Source organism: Neopsephotus bourkii, unplaced genomic scaffold, assembly GCF_033783945.1.
Source record: "Neopsephotus bourkii isolate Nb327-2 ecotype Australia unplaced genomic scaffold, CSIRO-AGI_Nbou_v1 NB_1638, whole genome shotgun sequence".
Taxonomy (NCBI): Eukaryota; Metazoa; Chordata; class Aves; order Psittaciformes; family Psittacidae; genus Neopsephotus; species Neopsephotus bourkii.
Genome location: NW_026902113.1, coordinates 5,485,599 through 5,505,161, shown reverse-complemented (window position 1 = coordinate 5,505,161; position 19,563 = coordinate 5,485,599). Strand labels below are relative to the sequence as shown.

Genomic DNA, 19,563 nt, shown 5'->3' with positions numbered 1-19,563 from the left:
CTGGGTTTGTTAATAGACAAGTTTGGATTTTTTTCAAAAGCACTTAAAAATTCATTACTTCTTTCTGATATAACAGATAAGAAAATAGAAAGCACAGAACAAAACAGGGCAGAAATGTTATTAATTACAATTAAAACATGGCTAGAATTTCCACACTCTGGAAGAGGGCTGGAAGGTACACACTCCTATAACAGTCACCAAAATTTAAAGCCATCTGATCCAAGAAAACAGATTTCAAAACCCTACAGTGCAGAGTGTCCTTAGAGTCCTACTCTAAGCAACTGCTCTGTCATTAGGTTTGACAACCCCCTATATTGCACGCCCTACTACAAACAAACTAAATTATGTACAAGACAGAATGCCAAGTCTTGCATTTCGTTCTTCAGATAATTTTGTAAGGGTTTTCATCTACTGAATTACATGCAATAACAGCTCCTGTTTCTCTTAAAAATCTGCTCCAGAGATCAAGAACCAGGTTTTTCAACACTGTATCTGGGTAACTCCCTTCTGTCATAAAGCCTTAACCACAAACATTTTAACTAAAGCCTTAACCACAAACATTTTAACTAACATTTTAACTAAAGTAATTTTACAAACTACTTAGAAAATTAAAAATTTAACCTGTGATTAACTTTCATTCCTTCCTTCCCAAGTTAAATAAGGAAGATGTGTTTCCATTCTTTTGAAGAGTCTTCTATGACACAACGAAATTGGATCCACAGTCTAAGGCCTAATTTATCTATAAAAGATGGTCGCAATACAAGCTTTTCCACTCAGAGACATGCTCATCTCAGCCTTTGAGCTAATCCTGCCAAGTGCAAAAGATTTTTGCTTCCTCACTATTAATCTTCCCTGATCAAATTAAACAACTAAGAGTACATTTTCTGGCTGCTGTAATGTGTCCCTGAAGCTTCACCAAGAAGTGATTAAGCCAAACCATTACTCTTACGTAATTAAAAGGGTCTTCTGGTGATAACAGCCTGTCTTTCTTTCCAAATTATACCTTGACTTTTTTTCAAATGAGTCTTTACCCAATTATCTGTCCTTACAGTGATAAAGTTTTAAACATTAAAATATTTATGAAAAGTGAAAACAAACCTGGCTGTTCTTCCTACTCTGTGGATGTACGTGTTTGCATCTTCTGGACAATCAAACTGAATAACCCAGTTCACTGCTGGAAAATCTGTGTAAAAAAAAAAAAAAAGGACGAAATTTAAGCTCACTATACTCAAAATCCTGCTCAAGAGCATCGTATTATACTGAAGTATTAATTCTTGTAACAACCATCACTTAGACCAATTTACAAACATTGGGTGCAACCTCTGAAATTAAAATTAATTGCATGTATTAGCATATCATAAACAGTCATTCTCTTCAAAGAAAGCTAAAATTAATGCTGTCTTCATTTTCTAAATCATGACAGTGCACTGAGTGGAACATAATTTCACACTTCATAAGAACAGACATGCTTTGTGTCACACAGATGATAAAACACCATTACATTTAATAATTAAATAATATCTGACCCACTTTTCACCAACGGGATTATTATTCTACACCACTGGGTTAGACGCGGCGAGATAGCTCTACCTCAGCTGTCCACATACAAAAATAACATAGCCCCTCTCAAAGGCAGGAGGGTATACTGAAGCCTCACAAACAAGTCAACATTGAATATGAAGGATATCATAATAAGAATTTTCTACCTGCTGCACCTCACTCAGCAGCAGTGTGTTCTGCACTGGAGTAAGTTTGTGTTACTTCCCAATCAAGACTGCAGCCATGCTGTAGTCCACTATTATACCTAAACTCTAAACCCAGATAACCACACCTGCAATAGATCCTCACTAGTGAGATTTGAGCAGTGTAGAAACTATGAGAAACAGTTTCCATTTCTGCCTTCAGTTTCTAGAGCACCTTCCTTCCCTCCATAGATTACTGATGACAAAACCTTACATCTGACAACAGGGTTTGCTATCTGAAAGAAGACTGCATAAATTCCTGAAAACAGTCTTGTGTCATACCTCAATGCCCCCAAGTACTAAGGAAAAAAAATTCAAAAAAAAGGAAGAAAAAAAAAGTCTAAAGTACCCACTAAAAATATAAAGCACTAAATGAGAATTCAGCAGGTAATGACCAGAGGAAGAAACTCAAGCCAAAACAGGTCCTACAAATGCTCTTGCTTTTTCCCCTCCTCTGTTTTTCCACCTCCTTAAGAATACATTCCTATAATGCCATTCACAGTTCAGACATTAAAAATTTCTTCAGGTTTTCATTTGCACATACTGGTAGGTTAGTAATTTTTCATATCCTTTGGAATAACCCCCAGGATACATGCACATAAGAAATACTTAAAACTGCTGAAACCTTGCCTTACGGCATGTAGTGAGTAAATACATCAATATTAACATTTTCCCTTGTTCCAGATACTTGTCACGGAACATGGCTAGAACAACTAGATCATCTACAGATTTAATTAAGAAAAGATAAGCTACCACTAACTATCTTACTAAAAAAAGTAATTTCAAGACTACATACGTATTTTTTGACAAAAAAGAAAAAATAAACACAAATGAAGTGGGCCTCTTAGTAAAGAGCTCTTAAGAAGCATGCGTCTTACAAGACACCCTGATGAGCTCTTAAGCGAACTACAGCTTCATGTCTTACAAATCATGTTGGTCTTCAGAGCATAAAGTCTGATACAAATCTCAATAGAGTCAGATCATCACTTTGTGAAAGCTATTGCTTCTGTGGGTACATACCCAGACCACGAGCTGCAATATCCGTAGCGAAAAGTACTGCTGCTTTTTTCCTAACAAAACAAGTGTAGACTTCCATCCTCTTCATCTGCTGCTGCTTGCCATGGAGTGCCAGTACAGGAAGACCAGGCTGAAGCTTACAGAACACTCGGAATAGATACTGAACCTACCCAACAAACCAAGGAAAAATAAAATTTACCATGCAATGTTAAACTTGTTAAGATCGTACCCAGTATCTAGCAAATGACTTAGCACATCAAATGAAATACATTTTTCTCCACCCTGGAGACCAGAGATGCTATGGAGGAAGGAGGGAAATAGCCATACCTCTTTACAGCTTGCAAAAAACACAATGCTCTTCTTTTTCAAGTGACTTCTCAGGAAGGAGTATAACATGTTTACTTTCTGCTGGAGCTCACAAACAACGTAGTTCTGATCCAATGTCGCTGGGGTACTAAAAAAAATAAATACATTCAGATATCATTAGTTGCCAAAACATTCAAATGAGAAAGAAAGGAAGAGACTGTACAGCCATACAGTATCTACAGAGCTGCCTGACCTTTCTTTTATGTCAAAGGTGTCTGACAAATACCCAAAAAGAGGAGAAAAGAAAATGAGTCAGGATGGAAAGTTCTCCCACTTTGAGGAACAAGTCTTAGCAGCACCAGTATAAAGTTACTCTTGAAAGAAAAATCAAATCCCTCACTAAAAGACAATGAGGAGGGGTAGACAGCTTTTGACATTACTTCTAAATTCATTTACTACTAGCAAGCCAAACTCCTTCCACGGCTAAGCAGCAACATTCAGATTGCCTTGACTTAAAATGCAGTTTTGTCTATTAGTCCTATTAAAGCATCATTTGTGCTTAAAGCAATGTCAAAGCACAGTTTAAGCATGTCCAAAAAAAAAAAAAAAAGCACTAATGTACTTCTACTGACTACACCGACAGGCAAAGTGACCTTTTAAAGCTCTGAACTGTCATCTTAACTCTCCATTCTTTAGAAAATAAGGGGTTTTATTTTATCTGTCATATTTGCCCTAAAAGCACATCAAAGGACTCATCTCTACAGTCCCTCTGCTTCATACTAAACATCCTAAACAGTTTTCAAAATCACTTTAACTAAGGATGGCCACCTGGGAGGATGAAATCACAAGTCACTGCTCCAGTTTCTATTCTACTGTTGAATTCGAATTATGCCACAGCACCTTTCACTTCGTAAATCTTTCAGAGGAAAGCGTTTTCGTAAGGTAATAACCTACTACACACCTCAGCAGTAAATTCTAAAACAAATACTTTTTTTTTTTTTAATTTAGCTTGTTATCTAATTGCACTCCTGTCCTGGGTTCAGATGGGTTCCCTCAAAAACTTAAAAAAATTAAATATACTTTAAAATAGTCTTCACAAAAAATGTGAGATCTGAGAAACAGATGTATAGTCAGTCCTTAAAATGAAGACTACATACTACGCTTGCACACCCACTTCTGATAAGACTGTATTAACCATACTTTTTTTTTTTTAGCAATCATGCTTATTTAAGATGCTTTTGATAGCACTACTGATTAAAAAATGGTATTTGCAGTACAATGCAGAGATAATCAAATCAAATAAACTGTCCCAAGATTCAGCCTGATTCTGCTGTTCATTTTGCTGTTTGCATTTCTCATTTGCTCTTAGGAAAGCCATGTATATCACTGTGCTTCACCTTCCTGCATTTTACATATTGAAATATATGCGTATGTCACAGAAGAGTAGAAAAAGAATCTTACATATTCATAAGCAATTCTACACCTAGATGATTGAGCCCACAGGAATGCAAAGCGTTAAATTATATGCTTCATTTAGATTTCAAAAGAAAAAAATATGACAAAAGGCAACATGTAAGTTTTTCATTTAGTGACACAGATTTTTTGAGCTTGGCAGACCACTTCTAGCAAAGGCCTCCTATCCTGATTCAAATCATATAGCATGACAGATTTATTTTGTGTGCACAGAGCTGGAGTCCTCAACGTGCACAGCAAACCCAGCTCGTAAGGAAGGCACAAGCCATGAACTAATGCATTCCCTTGGATAGCCAGATTTATCAAGAGCACACAGAACTGTACTTGTGCAACACATGTGGTGGTTCTGCACAGTAAGTATGCACATGCAGGAGGCAAGAAAGCCATACAACAAAAAAAAGAGCAATTCAGAAATGAGTGCTGCTAGAGCCAGGATACTACTCCATTCAGGCTATAACCCACTCTGGAGCTTGCTTCCAGTCTGAGAAGCTGTCTGAGCCACAAGAGAAGTGGAAGTTCAGCCTCCCTGTAACAATTCAGCCAGAAATAGAACCCTCTTATGTGTAAATTCCTTGCTTTCAGAAAGGCACACAACGTGATCAGACACTGTAGGAAGGAGGAGAAAGCAGATCACAACTTCTGATTTAGGAAACTGACAGTCCGAGAAGCAGTTCAGTAGGATCACCATTTGTTTAATCCCTCCAGGAAACATACCTGAATTTGGCTTTCTCATGAACCCAAACATATTCTGGATCCTTCAGACTCAACCGTGCAAGATCCTTCACTGATTTTGTTTGTGTTGCAGAAAAAAGCAAGGTCTGGCGTTTCTTAGGTAGATTTTCAATGATTGCATTCATTGTATCAGCAAACCCCATGTCTAGAATTCTATCAGCTTCATCAAGAACTGAATTGAGAAAGTTGAGAAAATCTGGGTTGAGCTTTATTCATTTGAAAAAAAAAAAAATACATTACATTCATACAGTACAAAATTGTATGCCTCCTTGAATTGCAGAGATTAACAGGATTCTCTTTGTTTATTCATGCATTCCATAAAATGTTTTTTTAAAAATAAAGCAATAAAAATCAAAGCATTTCCCATAATCTATGCACTACAGCCCTCAGTTTCACACACTTTCACACACTGATGCATGAAAGATAAGCATTTCAAGTAAACAGTTTAGTAATTTGCATACAGACTGCAAATTACAAACTCCCTGTTCTATTAGTGAAACAGAAGTATGGAATACAAAACAGTGCTGTAGCATTCATGACAGAGCAAAACAGACTCTCCTGTAACTAAACTGAATTTAACACTGAAACACAGGGCATAAACAAAGTAGCTCAGAAAAAAAGCTTTAAGAGCCTACGTTTAATGCAATTCTTGTCTAACTGCCATGAATTGTACTAAGTGTAGCAAGCATAATTTCACATTTTATCAGCTTCATTAGCTTCTTAATTGCTTCTAAGTTCCTCAAGCTATGCTAAAGATTAGGCAGTTCTTAGTGACAGGCAAACCATTTCATTACACTGATTTTTTTATTCAGGTTAGAAAGATAAAAAGAAACAATGCTAATAATGCTAATAAAACAATGAAAGGAGCAATAATCTGTCTTAACATTCAGAGAAAAGAGTTTTTTAGAACTGGCCCAGAATACACACATTGCAATAGGCATTCCATAGAGTTAATTATGTCAGGAAAACCACAAGAGCCATAGCCACAAAGGAGAGGCCAGCACTAGCCAAGGCCTATCTAAAGGATTATATGGGACACTACATTTAGTTTTGGGTTCCTTACTAGTTGTCCACCTACTTGTTCTTATTCTAACGATGATGATACCGTTTCAGATTATCATGAAACATGTTCAGCAACTCTTCAGAGAAAGTACATGTAAAAACGGGGGTTGGTTGTCTTCTATTTGAATTTGTACACATGTGAACTTAAAAGCCATTTCGTCTACATACCATGACCAGGATAAAATTTTACCCAAAGTGCTCCACACAATTATGAACTGTTACAAAATATTTCTGACAACTTTCAAATACTTAAAAAGACTTACTCAACATTTGCAGATCAGATGCATAGAAATAGGAAGTTTCATCCATGTGCTGCAAAAGCCGTCCTGGAGTGCAAATTAGCATATTTATGTGGTGGATTCTTTCAGACTCTTCTTTCAGATCCTGAAAAGGAGTTAATCCAGTTTAGCCCTTGTTGTTCACACTAAAAGCCCAGTACCAGAGATGGTCAGGTCAGCTTAACTTCCTCACAGTTTTCAGAAAGAATGGTCAAGCTTTGCTCTTTCTATAGATACCACAATTTTTTCAGCACGCTCACACCCGTGGCTTGAGCAAGAAGTATTTCAGAATGATCTAAATTAACACGATAGTCCTGGAAGGCTCGGCAAGAAGGCCCATCCAGTCACGTAACCTGGAAAGACTGTAGCTATGCAAAAGCTTCAAAAGACACAGGGTACAGAGACAATCAAAACCAGCAGGTGGCTGACAGTTTCCCATTAACTCCTCTCTTCCCCGACTTTTCATTTCCAGGGCTTCCTTCCTAAACTAGCACTTAATATAGTGCTCATTTATGCTTCCATACAGCAAGCTCCAAGAGAGGACACACCTTTCCTCCAATGATAAGGCCAGCTGAGAACTCATGATTCTTTCCCACTTTACGCAGAACCTTGAAGGTTTGATATGCCAGCTCCCGGGTAGGCGATATTATCAAAACTCCCAGTCCATCAGCTGAAGTCCACTGGTGGCGATACAGGAGTTCCAAAGCCTGGAAAAAAAATTACCATATTCCCATTATAAAAATCTCAGAAGCAAAATATGTAACAAGCGATTTGTAACAAAAATATTTAAAAACTATAAAGCCACATTAATTAATGACTTAAAGAAACATCAGTATATACTTCACATGGTTTGATTATATATCAATCCTAACTGTTGGCAATATATGCTGTAGCAAAGTTGCCCAGTATCAATCTATGACAGACAGTAATGGGTTGTAAATCGTAAGCATTTTATGGCACAACTAATTCTGCTCTGCTAAATTCTGGAAATTGATCATTTATACATGAATAGAAATCAGTTTAGAAAAATCACTGTTCCTGTCAACCTAAGGAACAATAATTCATTCATGATTCATTTCATGCTCAAAGTTTTGTGGAAACCAGAAACAGAATGAGCAACTAGAAGAAAGTCAACTATTGCAGCTTTAATTCTCGTTATAGCCTTCAAGCAGTACTATCCACACACGCTATTAACAGATCATTCCAACTGAAGTTGCCATACACCTCAGACCACAATTATTCCTCCTCTTATAAATTCACACTGCAGAAACACTGTTTCATAGGTATGAATACATAAAGCATCCCGAAATACTGAAGGCTGTTAAAACAATTGTACAATTACCACATTTGTTCCCTAAAAGTGTTCTAAAATAAGGTTTGTAAAACAAAGTACTTCTAGAATATCTAATGGAGCTCTCCCACTTTTGTTTCACGAGACCATCTTGTGAAGCTGACTATGATTTTTTATTCTTTACTAATTAAAAAAATCTTTAAAAAGCATTTAAGCAGAAATCTTCTCAATGATAGAGGGTATTCAAAGCACCTACTACTGGTCCACAGTTACTGACAGAATAGGCTCCAAAGAAATTTATGCTCACAAAAATGCAAACAACAATTAAACAAAAATACATAATCAAAACAATGTTTATTTTTCCCTTTATCTAATCATAATATGATGCAGTTTGTATCCACAACACGATGTTTAGTCAACCATATATTACCCCTGACAGGGATCTTCATCCTGTTTTCCTGCTTGCATCTAGAAGTGATTTCTACGGAGTTCAGAAAAGACAAGAAGGAAATGGAAGTCCGCAATCACTAAGCTAAAGTTTGCTAAATAAGGTCCAGATCTTAAAATTTTTAAATGGGGGAAAACTACTTAACTAAAAAAAAACCAAACAAACAAACAAAAAAAAAAAAAACTCTAAGGAACTGAAGAAATTTCACCCTTTTATTTCATATACTCAAATTTTCAATTTTTTAAAGAACTGGACAATCGGAGCTGCACCAGGAAAACAGATTCCTGAGAAAAAGTAATAAAGCACTTCCTAAATCACACGGTCTACTAATGTAAGGATCAAAATGTCAGAATATTGCTTGGCTTTCTTGGAACATTTAGATTAGCTAAATTATAACTTTTCTCCTAGGATCTATTAACCTAAGCCATTTGACAACCAATACTTCACAGAAAACTTGGTTTGAGTACAAACGGAAGGATGTAAATTACTTACTGGGACAATAAAAGCCAAGGTTTTGCCCGATCCAGTCTTTGCAGCTCCAAGTACATCTTTACCTTGTAAAGCCAAACCTATGGTTTGCCTCTGTATCTCTGTTACCACGCGATACTGAGCTTCCTGCAGTCCTAGTATTTGCAGTGTGTGAAGTGACAGTGCAGGAGGGGAAGGCAGAAAAAGCAAACAAACAAAAACAATTGTTATTTTTGTCTTGCACAGAATTCTATTCAAAAACACTGTACATGGCAATGCTTAGCTAAAAATTAGAGGGGAAAAAAGTTCAGATACAGATATATAATATATTCATTTTTACTTAAATTGGTTTCCAAAGAAAACTTCCGTACTCACCTTTTAAGGTTTTCCTTGACAACGGGAAATCCGAAAATCTTTGAATTTCACTAGGATTTATCTGAAACAAAGTAAGTTCAATCAGTGCTTACAATCTAAGCATAATGCAGAAATTAAAAGCTGTTAACATAAATATGTAATAGTTCAGTATAACATGATCCAAGTTAGCTGGTCAGGCAATCTATACAGGTTTGATTTAAGACAAACCACTCTTCTACTATGAACTGTTTAGGAAGTAATAAGAGATGCAGACTAATAGTGCAATTTAAAGCTTAGATCACGAAATCAAGGAAAAATCTAGGCTGAAAGGGACCTCAGGAGGCCTCCCATCCAACTGCCTGCTCACAGCAGCTCAGCTCTGAGGTCAGATCAGGCTGCTCAGCGCTCCACAAAATCATCTTGAAAGCATCTTGAAATCATTCAAGGGCAAAAGCTGGACAAAGACCTCTTCAGTCAACCTGCACCTCTGCCTGGCCATCCTCATGAGGAAAATGCAATACAGACTGAGTGTCTCTTCTGTAAACTTACATCTATTGTCTCTCATCTCCACCCCAAACACCTCCTTCATGATCTCCCCCCTCCAATCCCAAAGTCATCTTGGCTGCAAGACTGACAAGCCCAGCTCCCCCAGCTTCTCCTCACAGGGCAAGTGCTCCAGCCTCCAACATTTTAATGGCCCAACACTGAAATGGATCAACTTTAGTGAGGTCTCTTTTCTTACTGGGGGTCCAAAATCGGACACAGTACTTGTCCAAAAAAAAAAAAAATTAAAAAAAACTTAAAAGAATTTAAATCACATTTTAAGAAGATACTGCAGCATGCAAGCAAGGGCTGAACTTTCTACAATGCAGCATGCAAGAAGCCTCAGACATAACCTGCAATTAAACCTCATGCTAAGTATTTCACATACATACGTTATCTAAAAAAAAACAAACAAAAAAAAAAAAAAAAAAAAAATGGATTTCTGTAGCCTTTTTCTCCAGAATTATCCCGGTCACACTAACTGCCAACAGAGACTATAATAAAACATCATGGCAAAACACATAACTAGCCCATTATTTATTATTTCTGTGTGGCTGCAACAAGCACTGAGTTTATAATCCATGCACACTAAACATAAATTCATTTTCCTGGGAAAATCCACAGAGGAGCAGTTTGGTTTTGGAGACTACTGCAAATGGAGTGATGATAGTCATATCCCATAAAAGGGAACTTGAACCTCTTACCTCCCTTCTTTTTTACGCATTCCTGTTTAAGAAAACATTACTACACTCCAAAGTAGACAGCTGTTACCTTCCTGAAACAGAGACCCTCACCTGTACTTCTAGCAACTGAACCCTTACAGCTTCTATTCACAAAGTCAGACTCCTTCGTCTGCAAGGACCACATGCAAACACTGCTTGCAGCCTCCCTACAGCCTTACTAGAGCCATGTCCATTTCCCAACTGTATTTTCAGATCCCTTGAAGCAATGAGGATAAAGTGTATTCCAGCTGCTGTATGATATCAGTCATCACAAAATCCGGTAAATGCTCTGCAGGGTAAAGACCTGGTAAACAAATGCTTCTGAAAATAGCTCCAAATAAACACATTTCCCCCCACCTCCACATTTCCATTTTGACCCTAGAATGCTAGCATCAAGATCTTTTTCTTTAGGTTATATGGTTAAAGATTAATGACTGTGACCTCAAAGACCACAGAAGAACCAGTGGAAGAACGCTGGGGAAGGAGCCCCATTAACATGATCACTGCACATACAGTTAAAGCCCCTGACTTAGCTGCTCCCTGTGATCATTGGCGGAGACCTGTCATGTCTCTTGGGTGAATCCAGAGGTATTAATGGGGCTAATTCTGGTCCCTCCCCAGAAGGCCCTGCAGACCTTTAGTACCCTACAGGGTACAAAAAAAAATACTGGAAAAGTACTTCATTGCCCTGACACCTACTAATTACTTCTCTGTATGCATCTATCTCTACAGCGTACTTGAGAACTGTTAATTACACACACACACAACCCCCAAAAGCAGGTGTCTTGAGTCCATGAGTTGCCTCAATGGCTTACGAAAATGTTGAGATGTCAAGTAGAGATCTTATAAACAACATAGTATTTTCAAGTCTGTTCTAGTAGATCATTACAAGATGCTAACAGTTTCCACTGGCAAAGCTCACAACAACCAATAGCAGCAGGACAGGAAAAAAATCACAGAACTCAAAGAAATAAGACTAGCTATAAAACCTAAGCAGATGAAGAGGAAGGTAGGCTACACAGCTCTGAATACATACTGAGTAGCATCCATTAACTGAGATTTCCAAATGTCAAATTTGAAGCTTACACAACCCTGTATTTGACAACTGAGGGTTTATACCTGTTTAAAGCACCCAGATCACACCAGCACTCTAATCAGCCTAGTTCTCTCTGGTAAAATAAACAGGAGTAATTTAACCCATGCATTTCATTAAAACCCAGTTTTGACTTCTTTCACATGAAGCTCTTGCAAGATAGATTTCAAACTTTCACTGTGTCCTGGCAGACAATCAAACTTTCATACACATTACTCAGCAATCTTACAGGTGAATTATTTTTGCAAAAGCTACCTGTGCTGAGATGCACATACTTTAAGCTAGTACATTTCTGGGAGGTGGGGAAACTCCTATCAGAAATCACCATTAATTTTTTTTTTTTTTTTTTTTTTTTTTACTTTCACGTACTGGAGTTTCTGACAATAATTTCCAAATTCAGTTAATAATTTTGAAGATAGCTATCACATGCAATATCCCTGACAGTTACCACCCCTGCTAATCTGCTGAGAATCTGTACTTGTGAGCTCTCCCTAATCTGCTCTAGGTGAGAGCACCCAGCTACTTTCAAATACTTAAAATGGTATTCTGATCTAACTTAATTAATTTGACATAAAGCAGACTAGAAAGAGTTTAAATAAACCACTCCCCAGCACATCAGTTAGGCCATTAATGCTTTTCATAAACGCAACTAGATAGAGAAGACAATTTTCATCACAACTTTACAGTTAGGCAACAAAGTCAGTGTATCAACAGATAACAGATGACCTATTAACACAGAAAATGGTACCAAGATTTGGACACACTGAAATTAAATTTCATGTTTTCCATCTATGCTGCCACACATTCGCCAACACAGGTCAAGAAAACAACAACAAAATCATTGCCAAAGTACCCTGGTTATCTCTTCATTATTGTTTAATTTTGCCTTATTTATCCATTGCAGTCATTCTCACACTGGAAATCATAGACAATATACTCTAAGAGGGAGGGGAAGGCAGATACTCTTGTTTTCAGAAGCCATACTACCCCTATTCCATGCCACATGCAAGATTACAAAAGCACATGAAGACCTAACTCACAGCCTGTGTGCTAGATCCCAGTCAGTGCTCCGCACAGAGGGGAGCATACTGAAGAGCTGATTCCCTGCTTCATGCAAAACCCACTGGAGACTCCTGAAGATGTACGCACATGGCACTTCCTGACACTCCCCACCCCTGCTATAACCAGGTCCAGGGTAATACAGCAGAAATGCAGGAAACCAAGTGTAAAACTTTGTCAGGGACCAGAAAAGGATGTATTAGGAACTGACGATGGAAGCTAGGTAGGCATTTACCTTATATTCACAGTCAGGAGACTCCTGGAGTTAGATGACAGCAAAACCCCATAAGAGTTGAGACCAGTAATCCCCAAAACTATCCCAACACAAACATTATGTTTACCCTGTCTTCATTCCAATTGATACATGCCTCAACATTACCAGCTTCTCCTCTTCAGCCTCTATAAATACACACTAACAGAACCTCCCACTACCCAGTCCTTACCTACACTGCCCGAAGATACTCAAAGAGTTATCACCCATGTCCCAGAAACAGATGCATGTGCAGACATACACACTAGTGACACAGAAGCCAATGATTGTGTGAAGCTTCAGAATACTAACTTGCTCAATCTTAGCCAAAGAAGTTCTCATGATGTCTTCATGGTAACAGACATTTCTTCTACACTTCTTGTCATTACTTTCTGCAATGAACAACCACCACAAAGTCCCTACTACCAGCCCTATCGAGTGCTGCACACCCAAGTACAGCTCCCATGCTACTCCTGCAGTAGCTGCAAGTTCAGTTAAAGTAGGCAGGACATGGAGCAACACCCCAGGCAGAGCACACCAAAGCCGTTATCCAGAATTACAGTACTTTCCACTAACCAGTACATCTCAAAAGTTGGACATCTCCCAGAGAAATTCAAGGGAATCCAGGTGACAAAACCAACTCCACTGACCCTGGCTCTAATATTCAAATACCTATTTCCTGACTTAGGGTGAACAACACTCTCTTATAATGTGATGTCTGCCTCTTGCATCTTCTGTGGAAACAGATGTGTCCCATCTCCAACAGCAAGACACAAAATCATGGAATGGTGATGTCTGTGATGTCTTATACTGTGATGTCTGCCTCTTGCATCTTCTGTGGAAACACATGTGTCCCATCTCCAACAGTAAGACACAGAATCATGGAATGGCTTGACCTGGAAAGGACCTTAAGATCGCCTAGTTCCAACCCCCTGCCATGGGCAGGGACACTTTCCACTAGACCAAGCTGCTCAAGGCCTCATCCTCCAACCTGGCCTTGAACACCGCCAGGGATGCAGCATTCACAACTTCCTTGGGCAACCCATTCCAGTGCCTCACCACTCCTGGTAAAGAATTTCTTTCTTCTTTATACCTAACTAAATATCCCCCGTTTCAGTTTGCACCTTGTCTTATCATTACAGTCCCTGATGAAGTGTCCCTCTCTGGCATCCCTGTAGACCCCCTTCAGATACTGGAAGGCCAAGTGCCACTGGTTGTAACTGTTCTCACCATCTGCCTTAGCCTTCTCCTCACCGTGCTCTCAACCTCTCACTCCCCCCGAGGGTCTCACTACCCCTGGCTGTACAGTCACCTCCACCAGAACCACTGGGGCTGCGGTTACTGCACTCTCCAACTCTGCTTGGTCTGAAAAAGGAAAGGAAAATTATCCCTGCCTCACGGAGGTGAAAGCTTTTCTACCCGCCACACAGCAGGGGTGCCTACGAGCACCGCTTATAGCCAAAGGAAAAGCGCTCCCAACTACGGGTGCTCTCCAACCCTGCCTAGGACCTACACATCCCTTCTCCTCCAGCCCTACCCCCGCACACACCACATATGAAGTTTTCCTCCCACCGCCACACAAAGACCCTCGCTCCCATCCCGGCCCAGCACCACCAACTCTGCCGTACCTCCGGGTAGCGTTGCACCAGGCGGCTGATGCCCTCCCGCTCCACCTGCCACTCGGGCCGCTTCCTCTGCTTTCGCTGCAGCCGCAGCCTCTTCGTCCGCCGGGTGTATTTCTTCTTCCAGCGCTCGAAGCTACGTACCGGGTCCATCTCTGCGGACCCCAAATCGCCGCCGGACCTGCCCATGCTGCCCGCCGTGCCCCGCATGGCACGCGCACGACTACCGGGGGAGGAGCTCGGCGCGGCCGAAATACGTCAGCAGGAGGCGCCGCCAGGGGAGGGCCTGTCAAAGCTCGGATGGGCTGGGCTGGGCTGGGCTGGGCTGGGCTCGGCTCGGCTCGGCTCGGCTCGGCTCGGCTCGAACTCGGGCGGCCTGGCCTGGCCTGGCCTGTGCTCGGCTCGGCTCGGCTCCGCTCGGCTGCCAGCGGCGCCACCTGTGGGGAGGTAGAGAGGTTGCACAAGAGTCGGAGCAAAATCACGCTTCGTGTAATACAACCCCAAAAATGAGCCCTTGTACAGTATGCAAAATACACCCTGTGATATAGATTGTGCAACGAAAATAAATAAATCAATAAAGCCTTAATAGAAAAGGAGTAGGTGCTTACTGGCGCACATTTTGTCCTCTGAAGTACGGTGGTGTGGGGGATCAGGTGGAAATGGCCAATGAAAGTGTGTTAAATTTGTTATTTCAGTACAGGGAAAACCTGGCACATTTGGAAAAATCAAAAGAGCACTTGACAGACACACTGTGCCTTGTGTTCAAGAGGATGGATTTAAGCTCTGTTTGGTGTGTGTTTGACCCCTCTTTACACAGCTGTAGTCAAAGGCCTTGGCTGAGAGCCTCAAACTGTGCAAAGGGCTGGCAGAATGTCACAGGGAAAACCACAAGCATGCATAGCTGTTTCACACCAGGTGGTACAAGGGCGGTCTCTGCAAGAGGCACCAAGTAACCAGATTTAATCAACCTGCAAATTTAGATTATGCTTTCTTTGCAACACCGATTCTACCCCATCCCCATGGGGAAGGTCCGCACCGCCCCGCTGGCGTTGGACGGTCAGAAGCGGGTTGCTGAGTCAGTTCTAGCACTCCATCAGCACACAGAATTAAAAACAAAAACAGGCTGTGGGGTTATTGTGCCACGTCAGGAAGAGAAAATTGCAAACGTCTTTATGCAATGTCACAAGAAGGAAGTAAACACGTTGATGAGGGGAGCAGTGAAAGACTCCCAGAATAATTACTGTCTCTGATGAGGGTTTGGCATTCCAGAAAGCCAAGGGAAAAGGGAGTGTCTCCTCATTAGCTACACTTCTGCCATACAAGTGTTGAGTGTACCACTGAAGATGTTTTTCCCTTCTGCTTGAGATCAGTGAAACCTGTGATAATAGAAATGTTTGGTTTCCCTTTAAAACACATTAAATTCCTGATTTCAGGAAGGGCTGGAAACATCCTCGTTAAATATTCCCAATAGGATCTCCTCTCCATGTACACCTTTGACTGCAATGGTTTTCCCTGGGGGTTTATTTGCTGTTAAGATGTATAAGGAAGGATACTGAAGGTTTCATTCTTGAAACAAAATGCTTTTTTTTCCAGAAGTACCTGGTGAAAAACTGCAGGGGGAGCTGTCCCACCCCAAAGGATGTGCTGCTGCGGGTGACACATCTCCCACAGTCATAGAATCACAGAATGGTTAGGGTTGGAAAGGACCTTAAAGCTCATCCAGTTCCAAACCCCTGCCATGGGCAAGGACACCACACACTAAACCAGACTGATTAAGTCCCTGTTCAGCCTGGCCCTGAACACTGTCAGGGACGGGGCATCCAGAAGTTCTCTGGGAAACCTGTGCCAGTGCTTCACCACCCAAAGAGTGAAGAATTTTGTACTTATAACCAACTTAAAGCTCCCCTGTTTAAGCTTTAACCCATTGCCCCTTGTTCTACCACTACAGTCTCTGACAATGAGTCCCTTGAGCAAGGCTTTTAGAAACCTGGTCTGGTGGGAGATGGCAGGGGGTTTGTAACTGGATGAGCTTTCCAACCCAAACCATTCTATGACACCATGATTCTAGTTACAGCACACTGATGTACAAAACAACATCCTGGACTAACACAATCAGACTGTCACAGGGCTCAGCTGCCACTTGAAGCATTTCTGCATTTTCTAACCACACAAAAAAACTCCATCCTGTGTGGAATTCCTGCTGTTGCAGCACTAGAGTAAGTTTACCCTTTTGGTAAGTAAATTTACAGGTGAAAGTGTTGTGTTTGAACATGCTGTCTTTGCTCACCTGGTCTATGTTTTGCCTATAGGTTCATCTTCTCTCACAGAACAGCAGCTGTGATCTTTGAGTCATTACGGACATAAATCCTCAATGATAAAAAAGTTATATGGAAAATATCTTGCTGTCCTACTTCTAGAACAATTTTTTATGCTGCTGTCATGAAAAACACAATTATGTTTATATGTTTCTGATCCTTTTTAGTAAGTTCTTTCTTTGACACCCAAGAGGTCCGTGTCCCAGGAAAGGAAACCAGAAAGACAAAAGCAGCCTGTGGTGTGTCCCACAGCACTGGAGAGTCTCCTGGCCCCATGTGGGAGGTCTCAGAGCCTCCAAAGGCCCAGGAGCCACCTTTCTACTTTCTCTGCTGTCCTGTCACCCTGACGAACTTGCCTGAGAAACACACAGTGGTTTGTAATAGTTTCCCTTTTATATAGGAACAAATTCCACCCTGTTAAGTTTGATTTATTTATGATGTGCAAGACTACTTCAGTTGTCTTGTAGTAATAGTATCCTGAAAACTGTGGCAAAACCAGAGATCCTTCTGAGTAAATAAAAGTGAGAGAGAAGAAAAAATTGTTTCCACAAGCTGGCAAATAATGAACCAAGCATGGTTGTTTACTTGCAGTTTGCAGAAATAAAGGGAGTACAGCTATAATAATAAATGTATCAAGGCTTTATACAAGACCGCAGAGAAGGTGGCTGCCGTTTTTTGTTTTAAACAAGACCTATTTCAGCAGCAGTCATTCTCCATAGATTTCGCTCTCATGGGTACACAGTGTTTCCTACGCATAAGCACAAACATGTAAATGTCTGGGCAGGGTTATTTATGGTGGCAAGGAAGACAAGGGGCACCAAGTATCAGGGTCATGGGCCAGAGGCACTGATAGACCTTAATGGCCATGACCAGCCTCACCTGAGGCCCCCCATTACACCCTGGCCCAGCTCCACCCTGTGGCTTCAGGCCCTGCCTGAGTTATGTCGTATGTCATACTGTTCCCCAGCTCAGCCACAGCCATACCTGTCCTTGCCCTTGGACCCCACTGGTTGGGTCTGAGCTGCAGACTCACTTCCTGGCTTGACCTGGGACCTGCTTTGTCACTGTGGACCTGCCCAGTCATCAGTGGCTGGGTCTGACCCTGATTATGGCCAACAAAACTCATCATCATCCTGATCCTGGGGAGTCCAACCAGGGAGTTGATTTCCAGCTTGACCTTGAAGCTGCCTCATTGCCACAGGCCTGTCTGATGAGCTGGAGGCTTGGTTGACCCTGACTGCCATCCATGAGCATGCTCCCTCACTCAGGAGCTGTATGACCAGACCTAGCTCCTGGCTTTTAGGGAGAAGTCAGCCCTCACTGTGCCCTGACAGTGAAACCCTCGTCACTTTCTGGGTTCATCCTGAATGGTGCCAATGGTGTACAGTCTTTGATATCCTTCATATTCTCTCTTGACAAAACCTCAGGGCCAAGCTGAATGGTATCACACTGCTGTTGGTCTGTATCTGTGTTGTGGGACTTCCTTCATGGCATGGACTTAGTACAGTTGGCCCTATACAAAGAGGGAGGTAGACTGCTGCAAACACTCTTGTTCACATCTACACCAGTTAAAGATTACCTTTGCAAATCTCTGCAAAAATTTAAGATAATTAGTGGCTGATTTTATGTAACTTTATTTTTTTAATGTGACATGGTGTGTGCTTAAGTTAAACTTTGTGGTTTCCACGAAATCTTTGATTGTTTTGTACTAACCTGTTCGTTTTCTATTTTTCCATCTATTCTTGATAACCCATCTAAAGAAGTAAGCAGTAAATCAGAGGAAGCGACCTCAGTAGCACAAGATGTCAATGAAATACCACCTTCTCTATGAAACAGCCATGTGCTAGGATAATTTCCTCCCCTGAGAGGCTTTGTCTTCCAAGATTTACTTGCTATGCTTCAGGAGATTTGAGAAAAAGCATGTAAGAATTTGCATCTGAAGATTTTGCTTGAGTGTCTGAGAATAAGACATGGAAGCTTCAAAACCATAGTGAAAGAATGAATCTTCAATGTCATATTTGGAGTACTATAATGTAATTTCAGACTGTTTCAAAAAAATATGGAAGTATCAGTAAGATTTGTGAATGTTATTTTTAATACGACTAATGTTCCTGTAAGAAATTAGCATGACATTTTATCTGTCTAAAGGATGTATAGTATGACATAGAAAAACGGTGATCCTACTTGGAAAAAGAAAAATTACTTTAAACAAGCATTATTAGGTGTGATTGCCAGAATTGTTCAGGGAAGAGGTGGCTGTTAGGGTGGTGTCAGAACCCTGAGGGCATTATTGGACTCCTAGGGCCTCTCTCAACCCCTGCCCATGGACTCAGGACCCCATTTCAGCTCAACCTAGATACATTACTCTGAGCACTGCAAACTGGAAAAAACAGATTCAATGCTGCCAGTTTAAAAGAGAGATTTCAGTGCCTTTATGCAGAGCCAGCACAAGCAACTCTAAAAGAGAGGCACAGTAGGTGTCTGTAATGGAAAGCGGGAAAAAAAATTATAGGAAAAAAAGAAAATGAAAAAAAAAACCCATGTAATTTGGTTTTCCTGTATTGGGTAGCCCTGTAACAAAAGGGATATGACTTAAGTTAAATTTCATAAGTTAAAAATTAAACTGGATTTTCAAAAACACAGTAGAAGCACTCTATTTCAGTAATTCCTGGTCTGAGTAAATGGATAAGCTGTGATGAACAAATATTCTCAGTTATGACCAAGAATACTGTGTGGTGTAATTGAGAGCTTGTACGTCTCTTAGTAATGAGCTGTTTCCCAACAATAA

General features: G+C 40.6%; 1 protein-coding gene across 1 annotated transcript in view; it reads right to left on the bottom strand.

Annotated features, from left to right (window-relative positions):
* DDX10 (DEAD-box helicase 10) overlaps window positions 1-14,676 on the bottom strand; it is a 166,044-nt gene extending 151,368 nt beyond the window's left edge. Inside the window, exons 1-9 of the mRNA XM_061374426.1 lie at window positions 14,467-14,676; window positions 9,193-9,253; window positions 8,842-8,972; window positions 7,159-7,317; window positions 6,596-6,716; window positions 5,253-5,442; window positions 3,087-3,213; window positions 2,763-2,925; window positions 1,099-1,183 (exon numbers count right to left, since the gene is read on the bottom strand). Coding sequence (XP_061230410.1) covers window positions 1,099-1,183; window positions 2,763-2,925; window positions 3,087-3,213; window positions 5,253-5,442; window positions 6,596-6,716; window positions 7,159-7,317; window positions 8,842-8,972; window positions 9,193-9,253; window positions 14,467-14,670 — 1,241 coding nt within the window. The 5' untranslated portion in view covers window positions 14,671-14,676. The remainder of the gene's footprint in view (window positions 1-1,098; window positions 1,184-2,762; window positions 2,926-3,086; window positions 3,214-5,252; window positions 5,443-6,595; window positions 6,717-7,158; window positions 7,318-8,841; window positions 8,973-9,192; window positions 9,254-14,466) is intronic.
* Between the last annotated feature and the right edge of the window lie 4,887 nt (window positions 14,677-19,563).